The sequence below is a fragment of the Hypomesus nipponensis genome, chromosome 8 (genome assembly GCF_054491055.1).
Source record: "Hypomesus nipponensis isolate SF chromosome 8, ASM5449105v1, whole genome shotgun sequence".
NCBI classification, from domain to species: Eukaryota; Metazoa; Chordata; class Actinopteri; order Osmeriformes; family Osmeridae; genus Hypomesus; species Hypomesus nipponensis.
The window spans coordinates 18,186,609-18,198,711 of record NC_140368.1 but is presented as its reverse complement, the minus strand read 5'-3'; the positions used below and the strand labels follow the sequence as shown (position 1 = coordinate 18,198,711).

Sequence of the window (12,103 nt, the reverse complement as noted above, 5' to 3'; positions counted from 1 at the left end):
TTCACGCTAATCATTTCACCATGTTTTTTTCCTATCACACTAATAAAACAAGTGCAACGTTATTTCACAACTCAAGATAGTGGCTTTTCTCTATAATTGGACTCCCAGTTTTTATCATTCCCTCCCAGTGAACTGTGCATTTCAATACAGGCAGACTCTTTGCACTTAGCAAACCAGTGCTGGGGCTTCTAGGAAATGCCATTCAATACCACCCAGATTTGGGAACCGTGGGAAATACAAACACCTGTTCAGTCAACAAATAACAAAGCAGTATACAAAAATAACAAGAGCAGAACAAAAACACTCCAGAATTATTTGATCTGTAATTTAAGGCGATTACAAATATTGCAGAACATTTTGGCCCCTGTTTTTCAAACAGACTGCCACAACAGTCAACTTTCCCGATTACTTGTCACAGCAAAAGGATAAAAAGCAAGAAGAGAAATTGAAAAATACAATAGTGATGGCAAATAAGGGCTTATTTTTGGAGAGAAAGTATTCATTTGGTTTTAACTGTTTCATCAACACGTATGGGATGTCAAAAGGAACTATAGAAACATTCTTCTTACAATAAATGAATTATAATTCAAAAAAATATTAGAGATTATTTGTGTAGGTTGATAATTGATGTAAGGGAGGCTTTAAGCTTGATGTATAGTTGTTGACATCTGATATTTAAAAGCATCACTATCTTTGTTCCTCACAAACTGTGCAACAGCCTAACTTGATGGAGTGCATGATGCACAATGGGAAGAGTGTGTCACTCTGAAAGTCTTCCCCTGTTTAAGAGCCGTTGCACCAGGCTGCAAAAAGGTTGGGAGGACAGATGGGTAAATTAACTTCCTGGGATTCAATTAAACAAGACCCTGCTTGGTTGTTAGGGCAGAGGAGGGTTGTTTCACTTCCTTCCTACTTCATCAAAAGCTGGAAGTTTGTTCAGTCAAGTTGGACCTAACGATTACTTAATTACTTAATAACCAATGCAATCCAAGACACTTCACACCTGGATGTAGCTATGTCTGTGTGTCTGAGCGTGTGTGTGTGTGGGGGGTCTTATATATATGTTTTCACAGGGAGGGGGGTGTATTTGGTTCCTTTAGTGTCTCAACATCCAATTCTCCCTGCTCTCTGTCACACCCACTCCTGCATGGAGCGTTTACAGTACAGAATGTTGTGGGGTGTACCCTTTCTCTTGAATTGGAAGATGGTGTAGACCAGCACTAGCAGACAAAGCACCAGCACACAAGGGATGACAATAGCCATGGCTTTCATTGTGTTGGCCTCGTTGTCCAGCTCAATAACCACATCCACATCTTGTGTAGGTGGATGCCCGGGGTCGATTGGTGTCAGTTCACAGCCCATGAAGTCCTTGAGGATTGACCGTGGGTAACCTGGCTCCACACGCAGACGCTGGTTATTGAACTTCCAGTACTCCTTCCCCTTGTAGAAGTATGTGAAGCCTGTAGGGAGACACAAAGAGATCATGTTCATATTTTCTACCTAAAATATCAGATCTTTCTTGATTTTGCAGACCTTAATCTCTGGTACAGGGGCGGCGCTAGATAATTTTTAATGCAGGTGCTGAGGGGGTGCTAGATCATTGACAGGGGGAGATGTGCAATTATATATATATTAATTATATATAAATACATATTATTAAATGAGCAAAACTTGGCCACTTGTGATGCTAATTTAAATTGAACTGCAAGTGTGCTAGCTGCCGTCTCTGCATCCGCGGCAAACGCATCAGCGGACTGCTCTGTGTCAGACTCCGTACAATTAAAATATGATTCTCCGATTCGGATTTTCCAGAAATTATTTTTGGGGGTGCTATCGGGTGCTTTGGTCTTTCTTGGGGTACTGAAGCACCTGCTAGCCCCTCCCTAGCGCCGCCCATGCTCTGGTAAGATACAAAGATAGAAAGTGACATTCTCAGCATGGCAATCTGTCTGAATTCCGAGAGGGGGGATATGGTGTTGTTTACAGTCTGCTTAAGGTGAGAAATAAAGGAAAAGGACAGAGTGAGAAAGAGGAAGAAAGAATGATAGAAAAACATTTAAAATAAATAAAGTTCTAAAGGAATGAGGGTATTGAAAGACTTGTATTGGAAAATAGTTTATAGCAACATTGTTATACAGTCTGAAAAGAATATTGCTGTGTATGATATTTTTGTGCTTAGGGAGAGAAGCACTGCACCCCAATAAGGTTAAGCGGAAGAGAGACACCCAAGGAACGTTCCTGTTTGTTTTAAAATTCATGCTTTGCTAAAAAGTTGAGCCTTTGATGTCTTGCAAATGCATGTATGAAGAGCTGGTGTAGCAGAGTGTCATCCAAGGGTCACAGACTCTCACCTCCACATGTGGGAGGTGCAAAGTCTTGTCTCCATCCTGTAACATGTTTTGAAGCATGTATATAAGAACTCCCTATTACTGTAAAGCTTTAAGCAACTCTGTATCGACGCAGACTTGCTTCCTAGCAAGAAATAAACCTTTGAACCTTCTTTGAACCCGACGACTCTGTGAGCTTGGTCCTTCGTGAGTCGGATTTCAACAGCACGGATTTCCGTCATCTAGACCTGGGATTGAAACCGTGCACGGGGAGTCTGGGACTCTTACTAAAGACCTCCAGTTGAATTGCTGTCACCTAGAGGCCTTTCCCCCTGGAGACGGAAGGGTGACGAAATCCTAGAGTAACCAGTCCCACAGTATTGTCGGATTCGGGGTAAGAATAACATTTTCCTATCCGCTCTCCTCTACAACAAGTCAGCAAAAAGTGTATCTACTGAGACCTGTCATGTATCACTGAAGTAAATTGATATTTACCATAGTCTGTTATGTTCCACATACATTGACGTTAATAGGATATTTACTACCGACCAGTGAAGTTTCAGTGACATAGATATTGATACTATGGCCAAAGTCTGTGCGTAAAGACTATAGGAATAAATAAACTCTGTGAGCACGTTAAAGATAAAATAGTTTGGAGAACTATCAAATACTTGTTGTGAAGGGAGGGGGGAGATTTGGAAAACACGTTAAAAGATAAAATAGTACTAATATAGTCAACAGAGATCAATCTAGTCAATAAGGCCTAATTGTATAGTAATAAATATCGCGATTCTTTTGTAAATATGGGTAATCGTTTTACATGTTGTAAAAATGAAAATGTTGAACTCACTGGAAATACCAAATATATCCAAACTCGGGGACAAGAATATGTCAAATATTTGAAAGTATGGAAAACAAAATGTGGCTTTAATGGTAAAATAAATGTGGAGAGTTGTTCCAAATTGGTACGAGATATTTGAGAAAAAGGGGAAGGAAATCAAAAAAACAACAAAAAACATAGCTTACATCAAACAACGAGATGGCTGGAGGAAGCCCATAAAAGAAAGCCAAAGAGAGGAATAAAAACATTGACTTTAGAGGATTCTGAAGACATAAACGCAGTAACAACCAAACGTGACCCAGATAGAGATCTAGTTCAAGTCTTTTATTTGTGAGGTACACAGAACACAAGGTCAGACTGGGCACTGAAATTCTTAAGACAAGACAACGCAAGCACCTGGCATAAATAGCAATAAATAATCGACTATACTAAACCTAATACTAAAACGTCCTAAATTACAGATAACAATAAATAATACACTATACTAACCCTAAATGCACATAAAACCTATTTCAACCCTATAACCTATTCTAACCTAAGTGTAGTACAGTACAATAGTGCACAATTGCAGATCAGTGACTATGTCAATGACCATACAGGAGCCAGATCTTGGTCCTAGACCCGATGTGCAACCTCCCGCTTATGATAATGTCCCTAGCGCTCCACCTCAACCGCGTGAAAACGACTCGCACTAGCCAAACTTATCAAGCTCTAATCCTTTTGGTCCTATGCTCCTATGAGTATCGCCTCTACGCTTAATAAAGGCAGGAAATAATGGTACTCGAAGCGTCCCTAAAGATAGATATAAAGTGGCTCCAAAACCACTGCAAAATGAGAGTGATGATGAATTTCAGGATGCTTTTCCTATGATACAAGTACCAAATACAAATGCCGGGGAAAATGACAATCAGACTATGTATGTGTTCAGACCATGGACAGCAGAAGATGTAAGACACGCTACAAAAGGTATTCCCCATCCAAAATTCAAAGCAGCAGAATTTTTTTGCTGGAATAAACGGACTGATTGAAAGTTACCAGTTGAATGGGTTTGAAATAGAGAGAGCAGTCAGACAGATACTGGGACCAGATTGGTGTATGATATGAGGAGACTTTAGGGGGGTTGGTAATGATGGGCGAGCCCCAGCAAACTGAAGTGACAAAGTGTAGTCAGACAAATGAGGACGTAGATCAATATTATCACAGATTAAAAGAGGTCTTTGATCATTGTAACACCCCGTCCAGACATGCAAAATGACTCGCCTTACGAACAACAGTTAAAAAATTTGTTTTTAAAAGGATGCCTTCCACAGATTACAGGGTTTGTGACAAAACATATGGTCGACCACCCTCTTTCCAGTTTAAATGCTACTCAAGAATATGCCCGCCACGCCGAGAAACACTTCAAATAGAGTAAAACAAATAAGAAGGCAGCGCTTGTTCTGAATAATGAAGGAACCACAGTATATGTGTTATAAGGCAGGACAAGGAGAGATCGAGGAAAAGGGCAGGAGACAAGGCAGGAGACAAGGCAGAGACACAGGGAGAGGCACAGGCAGAGACAGAGGAGGATACACAGAGGGTAGAACAGAGGCATGTTATACGTATGGTAAATGGGACATTGGGTCAGAGATTGTAATCAAAGAAAACATAACTTCTCACCAGGAGATGAACAAGCATAACTAGAGAAAGAGAGAGAGCAAGAGCAGATAACGGAGAGATTGGCAAAGCTAAATAGAGGGGAATGCAAACAAACAGTTGATTTGGGAAGGAAGTGTTGAGGAAGAGGTGGTTTTAAATATTGAACATGTAAATAGGATGTAACAAAAGGAAGAGAGACCAAAAATGTTGTTGATTGTGAAAGGGATCGTGTTAGAAATATTAATCTATCAAGCATTGCACAGTCAGTCGGTGAACAATTTCAAGAAAGCTTTATTGTTTGCGGCCGGCCCACAAGGAGACAAAACATCACACGCCATTGTGCTACAAGTTGGTCTGCTAGCATGTTGTGCTAGCTAGCTATTTAAGCAGCCCCACTCTTTGCAGTCATTGGTCAAGACAAAGGCATGCAAAGGTTCCATGGTTATTCTTCATTGGCTCCTTACGTAGACCTGGTGCGCGTGTGTGCGTGCGTGTTGGAGTGTGTGTGCCTTTTGACCCCTGGAAGCTTGACCACATAATTCACCCAACCCAGATAAGGCCAGACATATTTTATGGCCTCTCCCTACACATGAGGAATGCTGAACACAGAATCATTCTTATACAGGATAAATGTGTTACATCTTCAATTTTTCCAACAGATAGAGGTAATGTTTTTGTGTGATTCTGGAGTGGCTAGAAGTCTAGTACATCCGAACGATGTCCCTGTTGTTTCAAAGACTAATTCACATGTTTTTGTGTGGTCAGCTAGTGGGCTGATACACAAAGAGGATTTATCTGCATTAACATGTTAGGAGGATCCAGAAAAGGGAAAAAGTGTGCAGCGTCAATCTACTGCCTGCTCATGTAATCTGCTAAGGAGAGATATGATGGAAGCATTAAACATTGCAGTGGTACCAACCAAAAAAGGTGTTAAAGCATTAAGAATACATGACAGTAATGTGGTTGAGGGGGAGGATGTTCAGCATTTCTGGTACAGCCTAGATCTAGTGAACACGGGCCCAGGAAGTGTGACGTCAGCGCTGCTCAAAACAGTCAGAGAGAGTGCCTCGTGGAACTAAAATAATGAACTCAGATTAGTTACATTGTACTTTGTATTACAAAATGTCAAAAGGACCTGAACCACATTCTGAGGCACAGCTATCCAAATTATCACAGTCTCAGGTACACATTAAAACGCTTTATTGGGACGATAAGGGTAATGCGGCAGCTCACTGTGTGATGACTCCTGAAGCACGGAAATTGTTTCGCAAATGGTGGACACCGCATGTTTCGGTTTCGAAAAACAAACAAACGAAATGGCAGGACTTGGGCAAGTTAGTTGTAAGAGGGATTGAAGCAGCTGACTGGCAGCCGCAAGGGAACGGGGACAGTTATAGCCCAAATCAAGATATTTTCCGAAAAACTGGACAACCCATGCAAAAGTGGCAACACATTTAGATGGGAAAAACAAACCTAGACATGACTGACATATTTGCTTTAACAGAAGAACAAGAGATATTAAAAAAGATTCCAGAATGCTTCTGGTCAAAAGCTGATGTAGGCCTTAAAAAGGGCATCCAACCAGTTGACATAACAGCTCAATCAACCTTCAGACCACACCAGAGACAATATCCACTGAAACCAGAAACAGAAAAGGGCAAAGAGCCAATAATTCAAGATCTTTTAAAAGCAGGTGTTTTAATTCTTTGTCCTGATTCACCATGTAATACCCCGCTCTTGCCTGTTAAAAAGTCACCTCCTTCTTCCGGCTGGAGGATGGTCCATGATCTACAATCAGTGAACAAAGCTGTAATACCCAGGGCCTCAACAGTGCCAGATCCACACACTCTGTTGAATGATTTAAGATCAACTAGTAAAATATTCTCTGTAATTGTTATCTCACATATATATTTTTATTATTTATTGTTTCTTTTCGCCCCCCTAAGGCTCAGTCAATATTTGGACTACACTGACAACGGCTGTGTCAAAATGTTTGTCTTGTTCTCGATTGCGTTGGTTGTATTCGGATTTACGTTCCGTTGCATAGTTTAGGAGGTTACAACGTTTTTGTGGGGACAAAGTGCCTTTTGTCGACGAAGGGTAACCTGTGCTAGCTACGTCACCACGTCAACACACGTTAGCAACAACGCATGGATACAACGTGATGGAGACTTTCTAGGTCGCAAATTGGAGCTTGGATTACGAGTGAAAAATACCACCAAAAATACCCCCAAAAAATCACAACCATTTGGCTTTGTAGAGAAAGCGATTTCGAGTGGAACTGCTATCTTGCATTTTTGATTTAGGTCGTGACAGTCTTTGAAATTTGAGCGAGTGCAGGTCGCCCTTGAGACCACCTCGTCTTTTAGGCGGCAGCCATGCTAGAAAGCGTCATAGTACGGTGGCCGACATGTGCAAACGCGCTGCAAATTAAGAAAACATGCAAATAGACAAAACACAAGCAAATTAAGAAAACATCTTCATGAATTTGACAACACATACGCAGCATTCAGCAAAAGTGCTGCAAATACACACAACACAACCAAATACAGAAATGCCAAGGCCGAAAATCAAGCTGTAAACCAAACCAAAAGATATCCAATTGTTACATTACGTGGATGACATTTTGGTCGCGGCGGAATCAGAGGAGAACTGTAAAACTGACACACTCGCTTTGTTGAAATTCTTAGCAGAACAAGGACACCGTGTGTAAGTGCTGTTTAGATATGTGCTGTGTTATGATGTATAATTAAAGCGAAATGTATTTTCAAATCTCATACAGTAAATACATAGGAAACGTATTGGTTAAAATGAATGTGATGTAACAGAACAACTAAAGTTCTATGTTGTGGTTTCCACTGCTGAGTAATATGTTAATGGACCAGAGAAATCTAGCACGTTTCAGCGCTCTGCCAATTAAGCTTACAGAGTTACACTTTTGTTAAGGCCAAGAAGAACAATAAGTTAAAAAGAGGTTCTTAAATCTGTTTAAGACAAGCAGCCACTGAGGTATATTATCATGCATTTGAAGCTTTGTTTATATTTGGTGCTAAGCGCAATTTGTATTTTTGTTTCTTCAGTAATGTATAATGTATTTGACGTGCTTACTATGTTCGTTCACATAGTTCTCACGACGTGACGTGGATGCCTTAAGAGCAGAAGAGCAAAACAATAAACGCCCGTTCAAAAGAACCGACCTGTGTACGTGTTGTCGCGAAGGGAGCTACACCGTGTAAGTAAAGACAAATTACATTTATGGCAGAAAACCGTTACATACCTAGGTTATAATCTCTGACAAGAAGGAAAACACTTGGATGAAAACAGAAAGAGAACTTTATTACAAGCACCAAAACCACGAACAAAAAAACTAATCATGTTGTTTTTAGGTATGACTAATTTCTGTAGGAGCTGGATCTCAAATTATGCAGCTATCACAGCTCCCCTGACTGCGCTTATCTATGACTCACCAATGGCAGCTTCCGATCCTCTAACTTGGACACCGACAGCAGACAATGCTTTTGTAGAAATCAAACGTGTTTTAGTAGGGTCAGCTTTGTTGGGATTACCTGATTATGACAAAGCTCCCAAAAAAAACCTCAAACTGTTGATTGTAAGGATGGACATGACATCAGTATTGACTCAAACGCATGCCACCAAAGAAAGACTGTTGGCTTATTATTAGGGCTGTCATGCGATTAAAATATTTAATTGCGATTAATCACAATTTCATGATTTTTCGCATTGAATTGCAAAATTATTAAATCTATTTAATCTGTTAAAATGTTACCCCAATAAAATATTTTTTTGTGGAAATAACATTAAAAGGGTGTACTTAACTTCAGATAGGCCTAACTGGATGATAATGTCCATGTAACAAGTTCAGATGGAACACAACTTAAGTTGTAAGGGAGTTTTATTCACTCACAAACTATACTGCTGTATAATAAACATCCACAAAATTACTTATTCTGGAATATAAAATACATTTAAGACTTGTTGTCTCATAGCCTATTACAATATCCTGCTCCATAATATTCAAATCTCACTCAAACATACTTCATATACTTAAGCAACCCCAGATTGACCTTAATATTGAACAATACAGTTTCTATCTTGTTGAACCCAGTCAGCTGCTCGCTTCTTTTTCAAGTGTTGTCTGCCATATTACCGGAGCAAACGCTGCTGCTGCTACCGCTAACGCTGCTGCTAGCTGTGTGCTTTGCTTGCATGTGATAGTTTAGGCTGGAAGTACTCCGGTAATAACTAAACTCAGCCTGACAATCAGTACACAGACTTAGTTTTGTTAACCGAACCGTCTCAGAACTTTTTGAAGAGGAACTTCCTATCTAAAATCCTTCTCTCCATCATTCAGCTACCTTTGGCAGTCAAAATCATGTGACGACAGGTGATTCCCAGGGTCAAAAAGAAACCTGCATTAACGGCTCTAATTTGTTTGTATTTTTTTGTATTTTTTTAACCCCCTACTGCATGCCTTATGAAATAATGGATAAAAAAAATATTTGGTCAGACTTTTGTACTTATTATGGTGCCCAATAAGCCTTTGAACACTAAATTGAATTTATTTTGTGGGGCTGAGGTACATTTGAGTATGTTACTTTGAGGCAACAACATGCAGTAACAGTAGTAAATTGGAAAAATACATTTATTGAAGATTCAAATTTATGTCAATGTTTTTATCACATTTAATGAAAGTACTTATTAAAAAACACAATAAATGGAAACATCTGTACTGAAAAAATTATCTTTTTAGAGGACGTTTGTTACCTACAAGCAACAACGCGCAACAAAGGAAAAAAACTTTTAAAAATTAATTTTCATTAACATTTTTTTTTTTTTTTTATACTTTATTTATAGATTTTTTTGAAAATATGCATACAAATATCAGAAACATACCCCCCCACATCTTCCTCCCCTGGACCCCTAACAAAAAAAAAAAAACAAAAAAAAAAACAACAGCATCCAGACACCATTATGACAGCATGTGAAAATGAATAAAACTATTTTAGAGGCTTAGTCAAAATTGTAACCACTCAACAATCAGGCATTCATCCAATGCCATGTACATTACATTTTTGCACAACATATACACTTATTATTATTTATTTTTTACTTAGTTAGTTAGTTTAACATAGTTCAAAGGACACGTACATTCAATTAAAGCTTGCCAAAAGAGGCTCATCAGTATCAGCAACAGCACATAACAACAAAGCAGTCATGGGTCATATTGACAACACCGTTTTCTGTCTAATGAAAAGTCACAAAGATAATACCATTTACTGATTTATGATGAAACAAAAAAACAAAACAAATAATCTGCAGAGGTATGAGCCGAGAGATATTATGGTATTTCTAAGAAAGACAGAGCAATAGTAAAATCTATAAAGGGAGACCAGACTGCCAAAAATTTCTGACGAGATTTAGACCTATTATACCTGAGCTTTTCTAGTGGAATTGAGGATAACACTTCTTTGATCCAACTCGTGAATGACGGGGGCTTATCTGACTTCCAACCACGGAGAATAAGTTTGCGGGCTAGAAGTGAGGTAAATGCTATGCAGTTGGATTGGGCCGAAGTAATGATTAAACCCTCATTGGGAACTCCAAAAATAGCCGTAATTGGATTGGGTTCAATAGATTTGCCGCAAATATATGAGAAGGCTTCGAAGATGCGACCCCAAAATGTAGTCAAGGATGGACAACCCCAAAACATATGCCCAGCTGTAGCTGAGTTCAGATGGCACCTGATGCAAGTAGAGTCAACATTGGGAAAGAATTTAGACAGTCTCTCTCTTGTGTAATGTAAACGATGCAAAACTTTAAACTGGATGAGGCAATGCCTAAGACAAAGAGAGGTGGTGTGGATACGGTGTAAAGAATGCTCCCAAACTTCTCCAGTGAGCTCCACACTCAGATCTTGTTCCCAAGCCAGTTTGGTCTTCTCTAGGGAAGGTAAACTATTTGTTTGGATAGACTTATATATTCTAGAAACATTTCCTTTGGTAACTGGGTCCCAGTTTAATATGATGTCTAAAATATTTTTTTCCGGCAGGGCAGGAAACAAGTAATGTTTTTTGGCAAAGCTGCGTGTCTGGAGATATCTAAAGAAGTGTGTTTTTGGCAAATTATGGTCCCTTTGAAGAATTTCAAATGAAACAAAAATGCCATCTTTGAAAAGGTCACCAAAAAAGATCAAACCATTACTGTGCCAAACGTGAAATGCTGCATCATTCTGGGAGGGAGGAAATAGATGGTTGTGAGTCAAGGGCATAAGGCCACATGCACCAATTAAATTAAAATGTTTTCTGAATTGAAGCAAGATCCTGATTGAGTTTTTTATCACAGGATTATTGAAACGTTTAATAGTTCCCACGGGTAGAGGAGAGCTCAGCATAGATAATGGGGAGACCTCGGCATTAGGGCGGATCTCCATAAGGGCCCAGGTGGGGCCTCTCTTATATTCAAATGCTGATACCCAGTGATTTAATTTAGCTATATTGGCCGACCAGTAATAAAACATAAAATTAGGCAGACCCAGTCCCCCCATTGACTTAGGCATTTCCAGAAGGGCTTTTTTTGATCGTGGTCTGGAATTATTCCACACAAATGCAGATACAAGACTGTCAAGTTCTCGAAACATAGATTTAGGTAAAAAGAAAGGAATCATTTGAAAAAGATATAGGAATCGAGGCAGCACAGACATCTTAACGGCATTAACCCTACCTGCCAAGGAAACTGGCAGAGACCCCCATTTCACTAGATCCAGTTTTGTACGTTCCAATAAACGTTTAAAGTTATGACCATATAAATCCTTGTAGGAGCGTGTGACATTTATTCCAAGATATGTAAATGATTGGCGTTCCAGTTTAAATGGAAAGTCGCTGTAGTCAATATCTAACGCAATTTGGTTAATAGGAAAAAGCAGACTTTTGGAAAAATTCAATTTATAGCCTGAGAGTCTTCCGAACTGATGAAACAAATCTATAAGCCGAGAAAGTGATTCAACCGGGTCAGTTATATAGAGAAGTAGGTCGTCGGCATAAAGAGAAACCTTGTGAGAAGAACCCCCTCTCTCAATGCCAGCGATATTCTCATCTGCTCTAAGGGCTATAGCCAAAGGCTCAATAGCAATATCAAATAGATAGGGAGATAGGCAACAGCCTTGTCTAACGCCACGATGGAGAAGGAAGTAGTCAGAATTTATGGAGTTGGTTCGAACCGAAGCTTTTGGGGTTGCATAAAGTAGTCTGATCCATTTAATAAATGCTGGGCCAAACCC

General features: G+C 39.5%; 1 protein-coding gene across 3 annotated transcripts in view; it reads right to left on the bottom strand.

Moving 5' to 3' along the window:
• Nucleotides 1-304: 304 nt before the first annotated feature.
• mmp16a (matrix metallopeptidase 16a (membrane-inserted)) overlaps nt 305-12,103 on the bottom strand; it is a 203,394-nt gene continuing 191,595 nt past the window's right edge. For all 3 annotated transcript variants that reach the window (XM_084702673.1, XM_084702674.1, XM_084702675.1), the window contains one exon: nt 305-1,460. In XM_084702673.1, the coding sequence (XP_084558799.1) occupies nt 1,132-1,460 (329 nt within the window). In that variant the 3' untranslated portion in view covers nt 305-1,131. The remainder of the gene's footprint in view (nt 1,461-12,103) is intronic.